Here is a 19,712-nt window from a genome sequence, read left to right on the forward strand (position 1 = left end):
TTTACAGAAAATGGACGTTCCTGTGATGCTGAGACACCTGCGGGAGCAGAGAGTGTTTATGATCCAGACCATAGCCCAGTACAAATTTGTCTACCAAGTGCTCATACAATTCCTGCAAAACTCGAGACTTATTTAATCTTTTCAAACATCCCAGACCCAGCATTGAGGATCTGATTGAATCTTACTGATGAACAAGAGGAACTGCCTTGACAACACTGTGCGCATATATTGCACTTTTTAAAGTTGTCTTGAAAGTAAGGAATGATGGTTCTTTACTAGTCTCCCATGGATTATTTTATACAAGATATAATTTATTTTTCTTGGAGTGACTTTTGAATTACTTTCATAAATCATAAAACTTAGAGTGACCTTCAAAGTGAACCACATTTGACATGACTGGTCTGCATTGTAACATGTCTGTAAGGAAAGCAATCCTTTGTGAAGGTAGTTTGCTGGCTTTTATTTTGCTACACAGCTTCTGAAACCTACAGTTATTTGGCAGTGGGCTTTTTTCACGTAAGGACTTTCTGGACCCAGTATTTGGCATCTCTGGTAAAAACAAGACCTGCTAGATGTCAGCTACAGCTCTGTGTGAGTGGAAGCTGAAGGTGCACAGCATGGAGACCTGCGCTTCTGCACGTGCAGCCAGGCACGTTGCAGAGGGCTCAAGCACAGGACATTGTGAGGACAGAGTTTTGGGTGCTAAACTGTTCAAATTCCACAAGAATTATGGTTTTAGACTAGACCTTGAAAAAAAATCAATATTGTATCTTTTTAAGGAGGCCTTTTGCTGCTGTGTACAACCCTTGAAGGGATTCATAAGAAGCAATGTTGGATGAAGTGCAGTGACCTACAGCAGGCTGAAGTCAGGGAATGAGTCTTTCCAATAACTCTGGTGGTCTGACAGTTTAACAGTGGAGGATTTTCAACCAAATGTATCTGGAAAAAAAGCCAAATCAAGCACCTTCTCACAAATTACACCTCATTGCCTTAAGGCTCACCCTCTGTAGACAAGGAATCTCATTTAAATTAGGCATCCCCAGTTGCCTTAGTCTTCATGTGTGAACTATTGTTGGATGGTTAGAGAAAGAATCAGGCTAAGAGAGGTACCTTGGAGGTCTCTGGACTCAGTCCTGCTCACCCCACTGCTGAGTTTAAACTTGGATAGGCTTGTCCAGGGTCACACATCCAGTTTCAGAATTCTCAAGGGTGAAGGTTTCACAGCTCTCGGGGCACGTGATGCAATGCAGTTACTTTGTCATGGTGAAATCACATTTCTTGGTATCCCTTCCCCTAATACTTCTAATATTTTAATCCTACTGTTGCTTTTCTGTTGCATCCCCATCTCCAAACCCTGGTCACAAAGGCCGAAGCCTACAAGCACTCTTCATTTCAGCACTAAAAGTACTAAAATTAGTGGCGAGCTTAAGCTAAGATTCTGTACCAGAATGTTTCTTGAATGTGTTTAAAACTGCACTGTATTGATTTGGTGCTCTACAATACAGGCCTAACATGATGACAAAGTCTCTGGTGAAGACTTGTAACCACCAACAAATGTAGAGGAATTATTTTGCTGTAATACCTTGATCATGTTCTTTTTAGGGATCAGTTGAGCTTTCAGTCAACTTCAGTTTTCCTCTAATTTTTTCTGCCAGTGCCAACATATCTCTTGTTAAATTAGCAGCAACCATTTAAAGTCTTTTCAGCAGCATCTGCATGATAATTGCAGAGAGATGCTTTATATCTGGGAAAAAAGCCAAGGAATAAACCTTGAAGCAAAGTGTATTAAATTAGTTATCTCGTTATAACTTTTTGAATAATTTCCTAATGATGAATTAAGTTTGAACTCAGAGCTGTCAAGTCCCATTGCTCCATTTGGATGTGAGAAGTAGAAAATCAGGAGGGAAAAGAATCTGTTCCTATGTCTTATTATTCAGCTGCTCTTGGCTGCAATGTGTATTTCTGCTGCTACAGTGAGCACAGGAAAGTTATTGCATAAAAGAGTGTGAAGAGTTGGGTTTGAAGGGAAGAAAATGAAGTAAATTTTTTTATGCAAAGATGCATCATAGGTGTCTTAGAAAACATTAATTAGAAAAAGGCACTAAAAATCCTTTCCAAATTAAGTCAGTGCCTATTAATGAGCCAAATAAGTGGCCATGTGGTAAGCAGTCATTTCCAATTAACTCCTAATGTGGCTGGTAAGGTAGATAGAGGCCAATGTGAGTCACTTTTTCCTTTTCATTGTCAAAGAATGGTAATTTTAAACTTTTCCTTTCATCTGACTTCAATGTATTTTTCCCTGCTAGATTTTATCTTGACTAGATCTGTTAATATCATAAGTGAATTGGGCTGGTGCATGTCTTCAGAGGTTCTTTTCCACCCCAGCTTACAAGCAGCCCTCAGCATGCTGATGTTTTATGGTTGAAATGTGGTACAAGTTTTGTAAGGGAAAAAATGAACCTTCTCACTTTGAACCTGTTGTAGTTTTATCAGGCCAAAACTGCTTGGGCAGTATTTCCTAACCTTTAGGGAGTGACAGGAAAATGCATTTTGCATCCAATTTTCTTAGTCATAGCAGGTGGGCCTTAAAGCAACAGTGCTGTTTAGTTTCTGTCCCACAGACTTTTAAACAGCAGAACCCTTGAGGAAAAAAGGGCAATTTGGAGTTGCGTGTTTGGCCGTTTGTTGTGTTGCATGTTTTTTAATATCGAAGCATAACAGTAGTTTGAGACCAATTTCATCCATTTGGAGTAAAGTCTGGATTGAAAATCTCACAGTGATTCATCGATGAACAGAATTTTGACACAAGCAGTCTTCTCCCAGGGCACCCACCTTGCAGTCTGGCATGCTCAGCCTACACTCCCTGATGCTTTCCAAGAGAGAACTTGCAGCAGATGAGAAAGTCTGGCTTGGGCATCCGTTGTGTCTGTTTTTCTTTTAATACACTCTTCATCTATATTTAACAACCTTTGCCTTTTTAATTTAAACTCTTACCAACTGTACCAGCTGGTGCTGGCATCAGCTTTTTGGTTGAAGTTATGGTCGGAGCATTTCATGCTTCCCATTGTTTAAGCAGGGATGGGAGAGATGACAGCTGAGCTGTGATGCTGCTCAGTGCTGTGGGGATCCTGTTTCTGTCCTCCATCAGTCACACTGGAGGATGGTGGACATCACCTGCTCAGGTCCTACTTGTTTCAGGTCCTACAAAGGCTTGTTTAGGCACCTCTTGTCCTTGACTACCTGAGGAAAGATGAAGCTTGTTCCCACAATCATTTTCCTGTACAGGCATACAGGGATCCTAAATGCTCAGCCTTATCAGAAGTTCCCTAAACTAATTTTAGCTGGCAAAAGACACATCTCTGAAAGCTTACTCAACCTATTGCCAGCACAGTCCTTGAAGTATATTGAAGTGCACTTATTTAAATCAGCCGCTTCAGCTACAAATATTATTAATTTGCATGATTTCAAAAGCTGGGGGTTTTAAAATTACTTTGTTGTAAACAAACAGAAATGCAACTGGCAAAACAGAGACTTACTCATTCTTCTCCAACCTAAGTGCTTCAATAGTGCTTGTCATTGTCAGCCAGGACATTATATTTTGATCCAATACCTGCTATATGTAGTCCACAAGGAACTCTAAAAGAAATGTTGATGGGAAATCTTGTACTTGGATATAGCACAGAAATCTGTAGGGAAAATTCAGCAGAGCTAACTGCCAATGCTGCATTTCCAACAGCTGACTTCCCACTGGTCTCCTGGGAGGAAATGATGACTGAATTAGCTGTTGTCAGCCTCGCTAACAGTTGTGGTCTGTGTGCTGAGAAGGTGGAATCTTCAGGCTGATCTCTGCTCTAGCTGCTCTCATGCATCACTGAGGGAGGTCTGGGTTAAATTTTGCTGCTTGTCTTAGTGGATGAAAAAATGCTACGGTGGCAGCCACTGCAGGTAATAAAGGCCTGCATCGCATTGCAGGAGCAAATTCCTGAGCTGGCCATGAGAGGAAGGACTGCATGAAAATAGCCTTTGACCACCCTTCTACAAAACGTATAGAAAGCTGATGATGTATACTTGAAGGCATACAGAGTTTGGGATAGGTTTTGATGCCAGTAAGAGAAAGGCTGCAAGTCTAGAACCCAAAAAGCAATTGTCCCCAGCTCACTCTTAGCCTCCTGGAGTGGTTTTCTTGTAGGATCTGGTGCTAAGGGAGCTATAGATGCCATCCAAGTCTTTAGAGAGAAGGGCGTTATACATGCAGCTGCTTTCAGGGATTGGGGATTTGAGGAAGGGAACAGATGGCTGTGGGGCAAAACAAGATGGAGGTATTAACCATAAATAAACTATTGTTAGATTATGAAACAAAACAGTGCACAGGTCAAAAAATAGCAGCGTTTCTATAAATATTTAAATTAAATAAATTTAGTCAGTGGTTTTGGTGTAATCTTAGATTACAGTTCCATTGGTTTCTCTCAGTTGTTTTTTAGCTGGCATTTCTTTGAAGTTTTGTTGCCTGTGCTTTCTGTGCACCCTCACCAAGACTTTTCCACGTGCTTTAACAACAGGACTTTGCCTTTGGAGAGTGAACTGGAAATCACTGAAAATAGGAGATTCCACTGGAGAATTCCAGCACTATATAACAGCAAGGGAAGGACTGCCACTGATTCTCAGTGGTTGGACAGTCAGTTCCAGGTATCTCAGGGGTAGTGTTCCTTGATTAGGCAGAAAAGGGAGGCAGAAAAGAGGAATGCTTCCCACAAACTGTTTCCATGTCCCCTGACTTAGACAGTGGCTGGTAGTTGAGGAAGAAAAGGCGATGTGTCTAGAAAAGGGTGCTCAGCCCCTCTGGTGCACCTGGCAGCCAGTCCTTTAGGGGCTTCCTGAGGCCAAAGCTGTATCCTGCTCACTGTATGTAGTACCTCCTGATGGATCTATCTTCTATGAATCACATTACCTTCTCTTTAGAAGCCATTTATTCCTCTGGCCTTCACAATTTCCTGTGCTGGTGAGTTCCATAACTTAGAGATGTAATGTATAAGAACTTTCTTTTTGTGTATGTTAAATAAAAGTATTTTCTTGCTTCTGCTTGGTCTTTAAAAGAAAGCAAATTTGTAGTACCAGAAACATTGGTAATAGGATGTTCATCCTGTTGAGGTTGCTCCATATGGATAATACATTTTCCTCACTAGTAAAGTACCTTTCTTTGGTTATTTTACAAAGGAAAAAGTTTACACATGCAGATGACTGTAATATTCCCATATGTTATTGTGTGGAATGTGGTAAATGAGATAACATGTTTAAGTTTTCTGTCACTGGATTTTACTGTCCTGTTTTACTACAGTATTGTGATGCTCCCGGTTTTATTTGTTCTGTAACTCTGTACCTGACAGTTTAGCACAAAACAGTGATCTGATTCTAACCAACTCATTGTATGTACACATTTTGTAGAAAAATGAGACATCAGTTATGTGCCCTTCCTGCCCCCAACCCCTCCTGTTAGGGCTGAATGGCAGAATTATTCTATGCTATTGAAAGCCTTTAAAAAAATCTATGCATGCTATTTTATATTCTAATGTATTATTCATATCAGTACATAAGCTTATGCTTGTCAGTTTTATCTTGTGTATAGAACTGATTACTTTTGACAGTATTTTTGCACTGTTTCTTTTCTTTCTCTTTTTATAATAAAAAGTTCTATCAGCATTAATTGACTGCAATAACTTTTTTTTACCCCTTTCACTGCCTTTGTGTAAATAGTTTCTTATATGCTTTTGCAAATGTGAGAATGTCTTCAGTCACTAAGGTTTTTTTGGTAAGGCTGTCCCTTATATTCACAGTATACAATAAACCCTTTTTTTTCAAGGAAAACAATGTTTGTGTTCTTTTCTATATCAGCTTAACAATTTTGTATTTGCACCTACACTGCTTGAGTTGGTTTCCCATGTTAAACTGATAGGCACAGCCAGGGCCAGTGAGCTCTGAATACCCTTCTCTAAACAGTAATCCAAGTTTACAGGGGCAAGGCTCCCACTCGTGCCCCATGTTCAGCTAATCCAAGTCTTTGGTGTTGAAGTGTGGTGTGGTTGCTGGACAGACTTGCTGAAGTAAAGGTATTATTTCCCAGGACAAGAGTTTATTTGACAAGACAGTGTTAGGATAAAACAGTCAGCTAGTGCCCTTCTTCCAAGGCTTGGCTGCAGTTAAATGGCTTTGGCTTTCTGGAAGTGTAGATCTGGTGCAGTTTTATATACTCCAGCAACAACTACTGGCTGGAGAGCAATGAAAGATTTCAGCAAAATGAGCTGACAAACCCTTGTTCTAGCAGTTTTATTTTCAGAGCAGTGCTTACAAGAAAGAAAATACAATGAAGTTCTTAAGAGTGATGTGTTCTTTCTCATCATACTTTGTAAACTGTGAAAACAGTAAAGAGGCAGGTAATTTTATTGTGCACCATATTTCAATTTTGATGCTAGAAGTTTATATCTACACTCTTTTTTTCCCCATCCTTAAAAAGCACACTCTTGCCAGTGATCTAAATGGAGGGGAAAAAAAACCCCAAAACCTCTCTTGTTTTGTATATGGGTAGAGAAAGCTAAGTCCTGGACTTTCTCCTCAGAAAGTGTTTCTGTCCCTCTCTTAAATATAACTGCTAACATATTATTTACAATGGTTGTAATCCACTGGAGGTGAAGGTATGGCTGTAAGGAAATATGAGCCCTCCTCTGCAATAACTCACTTTAACTTGTAAAGGAGTCTAAAAAGCCAGAAGTTGGATAGTTCATGTCTTGTGCAAGCCTTCAAGCTCTGACATAGGTGTCAGTATTTTCTGTACAAGACAAATTGAGCTCTAGGTCTTTTCTGTGATGAATCCTCATCTGCCAGGAGCAGTGATGAACCTGCAGATTAACTGGTTGAGGGAACATTGGTGGCATTGCTGTAAAATGTACATAATTCATCACCCCATTTCCCCCCTCTCTCAGTTAAGCCACTGCAAATAAAAATGATGCAAGCAAAAGGGAAATGGGTACCAAACCACAACAGAAATGTAGAGATTTTGCTAATTCTTCAGATTAAGCAAAACTATTTGGGCAAAAGTACATATCGCAAAACTATTTGGGCAAAAGTACATATCACAAAATTATTCCATTCATTTAAGTGTACAAGTGGAATCAAGAGGGGCCAAGACCACTTTATTTACTTTACAGAAGTAAGATCCACACCAACACCCCTAAAGAAAAAGATGGCCATTTCTGGACATGAGCCATCAAAAGGCATAACTTTTAAGAAACCATGGATGCTTCCTTACAAAAAAAAAAAAAAAAAGGCAATTTAGATGTGTGGAAGCTGAGCCTACGTGTGTTTGTCATTCCAATTATAGGACAGAACTGTGTTCATACTCTAACGCTTTTCAAAGCGCTCCTGAAGGTTTCCATAACAAGGCTTTTTAAATAAAGGTTTGAAGGATTGCATAGATTCAAAGGCTCAGTGGTCCTCTAATTCCTTTTTGATCTCTGAAATGTATGGATGATCTTTCCCATGTGCTACTTCCATGATAGCAATTGCCTATGAAAAGAAAAAAAAAATATTCACACAATTGATTCATATATAACACCAGGCTATAAATACTCTCTTTAGAGGTTTGAAGCAGTCTGACACCTCTAGCTACTTTTTGTCCCCTTGTAGTCATAAACCCAGTAGGAAATAAAATGAAATTCAAAACTAAGTAATAAAGGTTTTATATTCAGAGAATACATCTTTGATCTTAAAGGAGCCCAAAGCACCTTTCAAAATTATATTCCTGACAAAACTACTTTGAATGCAACCAGCTCCAGGACAGAAAACTGCAAGTGCAGTGGGGTAATATTCCAGCAGAGGACTTAGCCAGTATCAGTGAGCTCTGCTCCTACCAATTTATCCTTGAGCTGTCACAGACATGCAGGCCTAGTGCAGGGGTAATGCTGAGGCATTTCAGACTTGAATCTATAAACCCTCTGCTCCTTCCAGGGGCTGCCAATGCTTTAGGAAGGAAGCAACTTCTTAGGTAGAAGTGAGATCCTGTAAGATTCGGACAGACGCTGCTGTGCCCAGCTCCCTGGTGTTTCACCTGCAGCCTGCTCCAGGCCCGAGGGAATGTTGCTGGCAGCCAAACCCCTGACTGGCACCTTTCCTGCCCTGGAGTGTGTGCCAGGGCAAGATTTCCACTTGAGAAAAGAAGTGATAAAAGGCAACACTATACAGAACTGAGAAGAAAGTTCACTCTAAGTCTGAGAATGGTTAAAAACTGAGAGCTAAGATAGAGCAGGGAATTGCAGTATCCTGGCCCTCCGAGCATTGGTCATTTCATCCTTGGGAAACTTTTATGCTCTTGTATTTGTTAAGTCAGTACAGCAAGGCTTTTGGTTCCACCTCAGCAGCGAGAAATGACTCCACCCCTCCTCGGGCCCAAAAAAGAAAGGAGGACCTTCTGTATGTGCTGCTCACAAACTGACAGAGAACAATGGGTTTGCTTTTCCACTAAATCCCAAACATCAGAGGCTGGGATAACTTTGGGCAGTTCCTGTAGACAGCTTTTGGAAGTGAGTCATTAGAAAATGTTTGTGTTAGGAAACTAACTATGCCAACAAATTTACCTCACAGCTCCCTACCCCCCATCCCATGTTCCTACTGGCACAATTCCCATTTCTACTCAAGGGTTTAACACTACAGTGAAGAAAAACATATGCTAATTTCAAACTTGGTAACAGTTAAATTTTAGAGCATATATTCTTCTGGCATTTTTCACCATAGTTGTTTGGTGTTATTATTCGCTGGCTAAAACTTGCCAGCATCTAAAAAGCAAGAAGAAATAAATACGTTGTGACATTCCACACTGAGTCATTATATGCTACAGTAGTCACTGATGCTTAAGAAACTAAAATAAATTGCTGTCCAACAACAATAGGGGAAAACAGTCAAGAAATATAGTATAGACTAATAAAAAATAGCAGAATAAAAAAACTAGAGAACAAGGCACAGACTAATAAAAAGGGGTGAAGAAAAACATTAAACCGGAATGCTATATTTGCCAATTTCAGCATTACCAGATGCATTGAATTTCTTTCAGCTATGTAAAAATCAATTGGTTCCAGAAAAAATAACCATCAAAAGCATGCCTAGTTAAAGTTGGATATAGAAATCACAGACTTCAATGAAACACTATGTGCCTTTTATAAGAGCCAAGCATTTTTCCTGTCCTTACCCAGCAAATGAGGGGAAGATAGGGTTCTGCTCCATTTACACTAGTGCAGCTCTAGCTCAGTGAAGAACTCAGAGCAAATGTTTAAGCATAATTCTCACTCCAGCTGCTGCAGTATGAGACCACTGTGAAAAGGCACCCAGGAGCAGACCTATCCTCCATCTCTAGAAAAACCAAATCTGAGCCAAAAATCCCGTGACCAAATGTATTAACACATGGTGCATCCACGCCAGGCTCACTGACAGAGAAGCACCCAGTGTTTCAATGACCCCACGGCTGAACTGGTGTTATTAATGGAGAAACCAGGCAATAAATACCCTCTTCAGGGCTTTAACTCCGGCTGTCCGGTTCTTCAGCGCCATGTACAGTCTCCCTAATTTCAGCCACATAGAGGCAACATTCAGCGAGTAGGAAGGATAATGTTTACTGCAAGAGAGAAAGAAATTCAGCTTCATCAACTTTGGCAGTTTCACAGCATTTTCCCAGTTCTGTCTCCCTCTCATGGGGCAAGAAGCTGCCTCTCGGTGCCCCTGCCCATTCAGCGCTCATCCCCTCTGCCGTGACTGCCAAGAGCTCGTGCCAATTGTGTCTGGGATGGGGACGCCTGTCAGCTGGGAATTGGACTGAAACTACCATATGCCTCTGAACAGCTGTCAGATGGCAATGACTTTGTGCCACTAGTTTTAATCTAGCCAGCTACAGAGAGAGCCTGCATTGTTATGAGTTTTTGGAGCCACCCTGCACCCGCAGCAGTGGCTCTGTGTGTTCCACAATGGTTGGTGGGCTGGAAAGCGAGGGGCCCTCTGCAGTGTGCAGGGCACACATGGCAGTCTGTGCTCACACACACTGAGCAGGCAGAGCTGACCTGGAATGCCAGGCTCAGCGCCAGAGGAGCTGGGCAAGTCCCAGGGAAGATAAATAGTACTGAGCCCCCAGGGAGGGAATGTTGGCTTCTTCTTTGTATCACTGCTCACTGCCAAGTGATCTGTGACTTTATGTTGGCATCTGTTCCAAAGGGAGAGTTTTTCTTGCACTCCCCGCAGCTGGCAAGAAAGTCTCAAGATGAGAATCTGGGAGATTCACGGCAGGACTAGACACAGCCAGCGTAACTGCCTGGTTCTCACCAACAGGCTCACTACTGCAAAACCAGAATTTGACCAGAAACAGTATCATATCTCCTGCAGAGGCTGTGTGCTGCCTTGCCCCACGCAGGGCTTCAGCCTGGGCACTCTCCCACACCTCCAGCTCTACAGCAGCAGGACCAGGGCCATGGGGCACTCTGAGCGCAGGAGCTGAGCTCGGCTCCAGCTCCCTCTGCTGCTCGACCCAGCCCTGGGACACGGCTCTGCTCTCCTGCAGCTGTGCCCACTGTGCTGCTGCAGACAGAGAGGGCTGGGACACTGTGGGAGGCTGACAGCAGCACAGGCTTTGCCTCCATTACCTTGTACCAAATACTGGCTGCAGGTGAAGTTTGAAGCCCTTCTTTAGTAAAAAATGACAGTATTTTAGAAACTGGCATTTATCCAGCTAAGCAGAATTAGCACAGCACCTAAGGTGGCACAAAATTATTTTGAGAACCCAAACCAAGGATTTCAAAGTCAGTCCTCGTCCTCCTATATATGGCAGACCACATTCTGGTAGTAACAAACCCTGTCCCAGCACTTAAATATCCCTTTTTGAGTAGTGGTATCATGGGAAGAATGTTTATACAACATATATACTGAGAGAAGTGATCTCTGCACAAACGTGTCTTAATTGTTCAGATTATTAATTAGAGCATTAAAAAAAACAGTCTCTCATATTTACCTGTAGGGTCTGATGATTTTTTGTCCATAACACAGCGCACCTTCCCAATCCTGCACATAGAGACAGACACCCATGGCCTGGTACATCATATGTAACATATAAACATTACTGTCCTCAAACACTGCACCCATCTTGTCCAGACTGAGTTCACAGATCTCCAGTAATTCACTAGGCGGTAGGAAGAAGTCAAGGAACACAATAACTCGATGGCCTCTCATTATACAATTAGCTGATAATGCCTTCAGAGACAAAGAGGACAGAAATAAGTTTAATTTCTACTGGTCATATTATTTCTCCTTCATGTACTTCTGAAGCCCAGCAGGCAAGATTTTTAGGGGGCACACCAGGGTAAGACAAAGGATATATTTGTAGTGTTTGGCTCGCCTGAATTCCTCAATTACGTTCCTGGCATATTTGATCATGTCCTTTACTGTCTCTGCTGACGGAGGATCATTCAGCTTGCAGATTTCCAGTTTCTCTTTATCCTGAAGGAAACACAATGGACCTTACAAAGGCAGGTTCCAAGCCCTACAAATAAAAGTGCACCTGCTATACAAAATTTCTCTAATAAAAAGACACAGATGTGAACTTAAGCTCTTCAAAGAATGAAAAAACAAAGGTAGAATGTGCACCTGCAATTTTACTCTAAAGTCTTGGCTATAAATCCTAGGATCCCCATGCCTTCCAGTTCATTTGCCATTCTCTACTTCCATGAAGTCTCTTTCTTTTGGAAGATTGAAGAGCTTTTCAATTTTGTGTTGCAAGTGGTTTTACATAAGAAATTTTACTGCTCCCAAGAGATTGGGGTTTAAAATAAATTTAGACTTAGTTTTAAGGCTATACCAGCTTAAGTACCTCAGGCTGACTACTAAATATCTCTGTGGAAAATTATATAATCTTAAATACAGAAAAGGATCCTTCAGATCTATAGACAAAACCACATTTCCATATATTTTGTTACTTCTGCTGGACAGCTCCACTTTCTCTTACCTCTCTGTCTACCATATTATTTCATGAGGAGACAGTCACAATCTAAACAGTTTTTGCTGTTTAAGCTTCACACTGTTGCAAGATTTTTTTCTTTATTATTTAATCTGCCAGCAGAGAGAGCTACAGGGACTCTTTCCAAAACTGAAGGAGGCTGAGTGACAGGTGACTCCCACAGTAGCACATTGTTGAAAATCACAGATGAAATCCTGGTTTCATTAAACTCAGTAGTAAAATTATCAAGGTAACTGTGGGGAAAACCACAAATTATATGGTATCAACAGAATGGCCTCAAGCAACAATACTGGGTACGATCTGGAAAAAAAAAATTACAAATAATGACACCATGTAGGGGAAGGAAATGATTGTCTGATCACTTTAGGAAGCCTGGTGAAAATGGGAGGGAAAATTGTCTGGAATTTAAGGAATAGATTATGCCAGACACACCGATCTTGTCTGGAATGCTACACAGAGCTCAATTCTTGTAGGACCTTCAGTGAAAGAGGTCCAAATGATTGCACAGGCACAGCTGTCCCAGTATCTGTTGGGTTTGGGTACCCTTTTCCTGCGAGAAGTGCTTTTCTTTGAAACATCTAACACCTTGTTGTCAGGAACACTGTCTGGATCTTCCTTTGTCCTTTGAGGGGCACCAGTTCACATTTAATGAACATAACTCTGGCCTGCACATCCCAAGGGTCTGTCCCTGAGCAGACCAATATGAGAATATTGTAGACAAGATCATTCCTCAGATTCTGCTGCATCTCCAAGCCATCCAGACATGCCATATAATGCTCCCTAGAATTAGCTGAAATATCCCACCCAGGAGATGCAGCAGCACTCTATCCCAGAAATGCCCCAAGCAAGATTGACTTGCTAGGAGTTGGTGATAAAGGATCAAATTAACAAAAAAAAAAAAAAAAAAAGGCAAAAAAGTTCTGAACTAAATTCATTTGGCCAGGTAGCATAGACACAGTATAATTAACTACTTTTAACAATGTTTTCATCTTTGCTTTGTAGTTCAGCTTTAAATAGGCCTCTGCCAGGAAATTTCCTGGTGTGTCATGATTACAGTGGAAAGAATGAGTATCAGAAAGCATTCTGGACAGAAAGACAGAAAAATACAACCACCACCCCCCCATCCCCATTATGCTACTTTGAAAAATGTAATTAAGCCAGACAGGATACTACATCTAAGGACATGGGTAGGTACCTTGACAGTCAGAAGTGCATTTCACACTAATTCATTACCTTTTCTTTTGTAGTGCACTCCCTGCAATCACAACTAAAGAAATAGGAGTCTCTTAACCGGTCATTTCTGTCTTCTGTGGGATACAGCAGGTCAATATAGCTGCTGAAAATCTACATGGTAAGAAAACCCCAACAAACCAACAGTTAATGAGAAGCAGCATCACTAAACATATTTATTAAACTTGTTCTGATATATGTAGTATGACCATGACATATTCATGCAGCTTCTGGACCCCTGCAGCCACATCACCTGCCTTCTGCCTTGCATTCCAAGCCCTTTGGCAGCATCAGGAGCTGTCACTTGTGAATGCTACCTGACAGAGAAGTGTTCCTTTCCTATTCATTATGGAATTTCCCTCAAATATTACCTTGGCTTGCACCCAGGACAGCAAGATTCAGGTGTGGATAAGGAAACTATCACAGCATAAATCTTAGGCTCCTGTCAGACTACAAAGAGATGCTTCCTTTTCAGAAGTAAAATAATGATTTCAGGTATCCAGCCTAGGATAAAATACAGTGGCCTGGTTTTTTGGAGGCTGGAATCTCAATTTTTTCTTACTGAAAACCCACAAAAATTGGGGCAACAGCAGTCACTGGTAGCTTTAGAAACTTAGGACAAGACCTTTAGATCTCTGAAAAGAAGAGAGGCCCAGTGCTCCAGTTCAAGGAGAATGAATATCAGATTTACTTCAGCAGCAATATTTTAAAGCAAAGAAAACCTGCTTTTGAACATTTTAAAGGCCCTTCACATACACTATTCTTAAGTTTTCCTCTATTTCAATGGTCTTCAGAAAAGAACCCCTGCAACTAGCTTTAATGCTGTGCTTTTAAAACGAGATCTCCCCCAAGAAACACATCCTGTGCACAGTGCAGTTGATCATTCCACACACCAAGGAACAGCTTTAGCTCCATTTCCTCATTTACAGTTACTTGAAATGCTTTGCTCAGTCTTTATACTGCTCAGTCTTTATACTCTATATAAGTTTCTCTTTTCTTCAAATGTAAAATTACATGTAATTTCATACAGCGCACCTTCTTCTTAAGTGTGTGTAATCTCACATTTTTCCTTCACACTCCTCCCTTCCAAATTTTCAAAGCATATGGAATGCAGGAACCACATTCACAGCAAAAAAAACTTTAAAATGTTGCCCTGCAATGGCTACAGGGAGCCTGAAGATGGAGACACAGGCTGGGAGACTGCACATTGACCACACACAGGCACAGCTCACGTTTTGGAAATTCTGAAGTGTCAGAAAAGCAAATGTGCAAAACCTGTGAGGTCCTGGAGAGCTGATGCAAATTCTAAGGCAGAATTCAACCTGAAGGAGATGTTGAGCAACATCATCTACCTCTAATGATACACCTTCCCCCAAAATGCTAAAAATGTCTGGGATTCCACAAAATTCTGAAGCCAGAATCAGTCCTGTTGGTTACCACAATGCATTTGCAGTGAGTGCCAACATCACAGACAAAAAATCATCACTGGCAAATGGTATCAAAAGAAGTTGCTCACCTGAGTCATTCACCCTGGGATCAGGTAAAAACCCCAAAAATAACCTCTCTACCTTTCTTCCAGGCTCCTATTGCAGCTCAGAAAACAGTAGATGTTACAAGAATCAAATCTGACCTTATCAGCATTAACTTTGCCCAAATAAATTAACATTTACAAATGAGCCATTGAAATTCCATGCAAACTCCATCCCCAGAGAGGATATTCAGTATCTTCATTCCCTACAGGTATTTGAACATCCTCTCCAGCTCTGTTTAACATCTTTTTTGGGGGTGGTTTTTGTTTTTTTTAAATAAAGTGCAGCTCTACTGTTTAAAACTTCCTGCCAAATTCATTATTTGACTGAGAAAGTTTCAAAGTAAACCTAGAGCCTTCCTCAGTTTCACAAATTTTTATTCCTCTTTGTTCAGTTTCACTCCACCTAAAACCACACATTTGTTCTTCTGTGATTTCCCAGCAAATGCCACTGAGGTGATATGACCAAGTCCCATGTTTTGTGGATGCTCTGTCCAAACAGAAGTCAGAGGATTTATCTGTACCCATTTACCTTGTTTATTCTGGCTTCAATTTCAACACATTACTATTATACTGGGAACTATTATAGCAGTAATAATTTGCTTTGATCTTGGAATTTCAAAGCACCAGCCAAACATCAGTAAACTCAGCCTCATTTTACAGATGGGTAAACGGAGAGAGGGGCTGGCAGATACACAGTGACTGCTGCAGGTGCCCTTCCCATCTTTTAGCAAAAAATAGGGTACTGCCTCCAAAAAAACCTTCAGTCCTCCAGAGCCACCATAATTTTTCCAAAGCACCATCTTGCATTTCTCTGAGAAACAAGAGATCCTTCCTTCCTGTTTTTAAATTGCCATCTAACTGAAATGATCCTTGAGAGGCAGAATGATTCCCGTCGGGCTGCACGAGAACAGAGCACATTCAAACACTGCATTTACCTCCTCTCCAGGCTCAATCTCTCTAACAGCTCTGACTTCAGCCAAGGTTCCCTTGTAAGTCACAATCACATTTGGGCAACAGCTATGGTTCATCAATGCAACACTGTAAAAGTAGAAAAGCAAATGTTTACCCCAACCACCACCACAAGCAACATGCAAAAAGTTAAGCACCACTTCACAAAATAAATAAGTCTGAAAGATTGAGTCAGTCTGTCTCTCTAAGCTCTTTTTATTCTGAGGATTAACATGAAGGTAACCTTGGGAAAATCTGTTGTACTGTTATTTATTCTAATGATATGGAGAATGGCTGTGCTAATGAATCATTACAATTTTTAAATCCTATTATTGCAGAACTAGGCAAGTTATTATTTTCCCCTTCTTACAGTGCTACAGGACAGCTGACAGGTATGTTGATACAGCTTTACTATCAATGTGATAGACAGACTATTTGCCTCAGAGGAGAAAGAAAAACATGTTTAACCTAAAATGAAACAAGTAAATACAGGAAAACAAAAGTCTTCACTGCATTGCAAGTTGAGATGGGTGTTAAAATTTTAGCTGTCTTCTATTAAAATGTAAACTGACTCCATGTTTGAAGTGGGAGGGAGGAGATCTCTGTCTGTTATACAAGCACATGACTTGGACAAAAACCTGGATGGACAGAGAAAAGTAAACTCCTTACTACCAAGCTTGGAGGAAGTGCAGCTCACTGCTTATCTGAGATAGAATTAAACTTAAAATTTTTTTCTCTTCCAATCTAGCAAAATAACAACTGTCTCTTCAGTATTTTTAGCTCAAAGGCATAACTGTTAATAAGGAAAGACCTGACTCTTGTATCCTGAGCATTTACAAAGTGATGGTGCTGGACATTTTTCCAGAACATCCTGGTTTAATATTCTCCTCTTCTCACAATGATTCTGATCCTGGGCATTTCAAGGCATTAATTTCCAATCTGTAGATTAGGGATATGAACATCAGACAGACCTGCCTGGAGAAGAAGAATAATCTGTGCAGCAAGGACTAACTACTACTGCTTGTCTGCAGCACTTGGCAAAATCACATCCAGCTTTGAGTGGGCATCCGTAAGTTTCAGGTTACTCTGACACAGATAAGCTACGAGTAATCCAAGCCCCACCAGGAAGTCAAACTAAGCCTCAGTGCTAATACCTTCATACAGGCTGTGCAAAGATCAGGGGCAGAAAACACCCTCCTCTGCTACAATATTAAATGGGAAGGACAGATTTAAAAATGCAAGAAATATTTCTTGGCCCTAAAGAAAGCTGTAGTCCCCCATTCACGAACTGTGGTTAACACTTAACATCTGCAGTTTATTTGTAAAGCTAAGAAGCTTGTACATAATTTTTTTCCCACTGTCATAGCAAGGAGGCTCAAACAAGCTATGAAAGGGATTTACTATTTGCCAAGGAACAAAGGTAGAAGGGATATAGTTCAGAGAGCACCAGGGCAAGGTTTCTACACAGCCAAAACAGGAAGTTGTGAATAGAGCAAGTCACCTGCAATCCTTTTCATTTGGGTTTGATCATTACTTGATGTCCCTGTCCAGAACCTGCTACCCAAGTTAAGGGGTACCAACCTGAATATAGTTCACAATCTAAGTTTCAAAACAAATTACAAGTGCAATTTTTCCAAAATTCCTGGATTTTTAAGAAAAACTTCTGCAAATATTTTGCCACATTTTATTAGCCAATTAAAGATATTCAAAACAAGATAAATTAATTCTATTGGTAGATATGTACTTCCTCCATTTGTTCTGAAATAAGTTAATTTTATCTTTTAAAATATCAAAATCAACCTACTCAGGAAATATGGCTGATCCCAAATGAGAGAGTTCTTCATCTTCAATTGTGAAGCCATTACAGTTAACCTAAGGAAAAAGAGAAAGGTGCTGGATCAGCTTCTGGTCAGCTGAGTACTCCCCATGTACTCACATGTCACATTCTCATACATAAAACATAATTGCAGAATTGTAATTTGCTTACAATTTTTCATCCACCTCTCCAGGACTCACAGGGAGCTCCATGACATCTCGACAAGTGAAGTGAGCACAAAGTCCCACTCCAAAGGAATGCACAGGACACTAAAGAGCTGATGGTCCAACAATTGTACCTGCTCAGGACAAATCTAGTGAAGTGCTCCTTGGAGGGCCAACCACGAGAAGTGGGGCTCAAAAAGAGCATACAAAATCTCAGCCCAACATGGGGCAAGCAAACTTCATTGGGCCATGACAAGGAACGGGCCAAAGCAGAACTACACATGCAAGGAGCAATGTGGGAAAGAAGGGCAGCAAACTCAGCCAGGCTGGGGCAGTGCAGAGCTTTGATGGAGCATGTGTCACAGAGACCTGCCACAATGGGACCTGTCATCAAAGACTGCACATATCAGCTACAGCTAAAGCACATGTGAAAACAACAAAAGCACCGAGAAAGACTTGAACCTCATAAAGACATAGAATAGGAGGGGACAGAAAAAGGACAGAGTATGAGAGGAAGTGTATTCCTAATTTAAACAGACACAGGATCAAAAGAACTTGTTCACAAAACTCTCTTATAGAATAGATTCAAGCAGGTTTTAAAACCTTCTCACTTTTGTTCTCATCCAAGTCAAAGGAATCTTACAGAAGTTTCAGCTTTTTCATGTGGTTTGTATGACTTTAAGTGGCCAAAATGCACCTCAGTCAAGTACTTTATTCCACTTCCACTTCAAATCCCACACATACCGACACAAAGAGAACCCTCTCCACGTTCACCATTATCTCCCTACAAACATGAAAAAAGCGCCAGTAACTCACTAAAACAACTACTCACTAGAACAAGATGGCCAAGTCAAGTTAAATCTAAAAAGGGCACAACAACAGTCAATCAAGTATAGTGCAGTATTTGTTTTGGAAAGGGTAAGAGCTGACAACAAATACTACCAGCAATTATCACAGAACCATTGAATGGTTTGGGTTGGAAGGGACTGTAAAGATCGCTTTCTGGTCTCTTGTTTTTTCTTCAATCCCCAGAGGCAAGGACGCCTTCCAGTAGAGCATGTTGCTCACCAAGCAAAGTGATATGCCCCACAAGCTGGAATGCAGCCTGGACTGGCTTTTAGAAATACATAAACACACAAAGCCAGTCCTCAGGCATGAACTGTTCAGGGTGAGTTCACAATTAAGGCAAGTATCGTGATTCACTCATCAGTATCTCTGCTATCTCTGCTTGATCTGTATCCTGTTATTTTTAGCAATATAGCACCCAGAGTTTCCCAGTTTCTCAAGATGGGCATGCTACTGCACTGAGCAATGTAAAAGCATACCAGAACCAAAACCAAAATGTAATAGGTGAATGTAAAAACAATTGAAGGGAAAGATCATACCAACCTCAAGTAAGAACATAAGGCTACAAAGGCTGACAAAGAACAGCTTGATGGTTCTCAATCACAGGGAAATATTTAAAAATATGTAGTGAGTTAGCATCAACTCCACTCCACTAAGCCAGAGACAACACAATTCATGAAAGTATCATATCAGAAATGACACAGGGATAGAGATAGAAGGGATATATCACTGATTTCACCAGATGAATGCATGACTAAAAATAAGCAAAGTGGAGGGACTGAAGAGACAACAGCAATAAAAGTGGAGTTCAAGATTGTTCGCAATGGTGGAAAAGAGAATGTGCAAAGGGAGGCACAAAATGCAAGGTCTTCAAGGAAAGGGTGAGATGCTGGAACTTGAAGACAGAGAGAAAGTGTTCAAAGAGTATGACAAGGTGAGGCTGAGGAAGAAAAGCTCCAGCCTCAAGAGCTATATTCAAAGGGACAAAAGAGAGTAGCATGATGCCAACAGCTGGAGAAGAGGGCTGTGAAAGGCAAGGACTTTGGACAAAAGAACTCGATTCCACTCAAAAGGACCATTTGCACTTCAGCTGTGTAAGGAAGAGCATCAGGCAAAGTTCACTAAAAGCAATGAGAAGGT

At 40.9% G+C, this 19,712-nt stretch overlaps 2 protein-coding genes across 4 annotated transcripts in view; one reads left to right on the plus strand and one right to left on the minus strand.

Annotated features, from left to right (window-relative positions):
- The window catches only part of PTPN14 (protein tyrosine phosphatase non-receptor type 14), a 110,282-nt gene extending 104,417 nt beyond the window's left edge, over positions 1–5,865 (plus strand). For all 3 annotated transcript variants that reach the window (XM_064414238.1, XM_064414239.1, XM_064414240.1), the window contains exon 19: positions 8–5,865. In XM_064414238.1, the coding sequence (XP_064270308.1) occupies positions 8–136 (129 nt within the window). In that variant the 3' untranslated portion in view covers positions 137–5,865. The remainder of the gene's footprint in view (positions 1–7) is intronic.
- Positions 5,866–6,307: 442 nt separating this feature from the next.
- Positions 6,308–19,712, minus strand: part of SMYD2 (SET and MYND domain containing 2) — a 29,490-nt gene continuing 16,085 nt past the window's right edge. Inside the window, exons 6-12 of the mRNA XM_064414241.1 lie at positions 17,551–17,618; positions 15,734–15,836; positions 13,271–13,381; positions 11,400–11,520; positions 11,036–11,210; positions 9,547–9,655; positions 6,308–7,557 (exon numbers count right to left, since the gene is read on the minus strand). Coding sequence (XP_064270311.1) covers positions 7,477–7,557; positions 9,547–9,655; positions 11,036–11,210; positions 11,400–11,520; positions 13,271–13,381; positions 15,734–15,836; positions 17,551–17,618 — 768 coding nt within the window. The 3' untranslated portion in view covers positions 6,308–7,476. The remainder of the gene's footprint in view (positions 7,558–9,546; positions 9,656–11,035; positions 11,211–11,399; positions 11,521–13,270; positions 13,382–15,733; positions 15,837–17,550; positions 17,619–19,712) is intronic.

Source organism: Passer domesticus, chromosome 3 (genome assembly GCF_036417665.1).
Source record: "Passer domesticus isolate bPasDom1 chromosome 3, bPasDom1.hap1, whole genome shotgun sequence".
NCBI classification, from domain to species: domain Eukaryota; kingdom Metazoa; phylum Chordata; class Aves; order Passeriformes; family Passeridae; genus Passer; species Passer domesticus.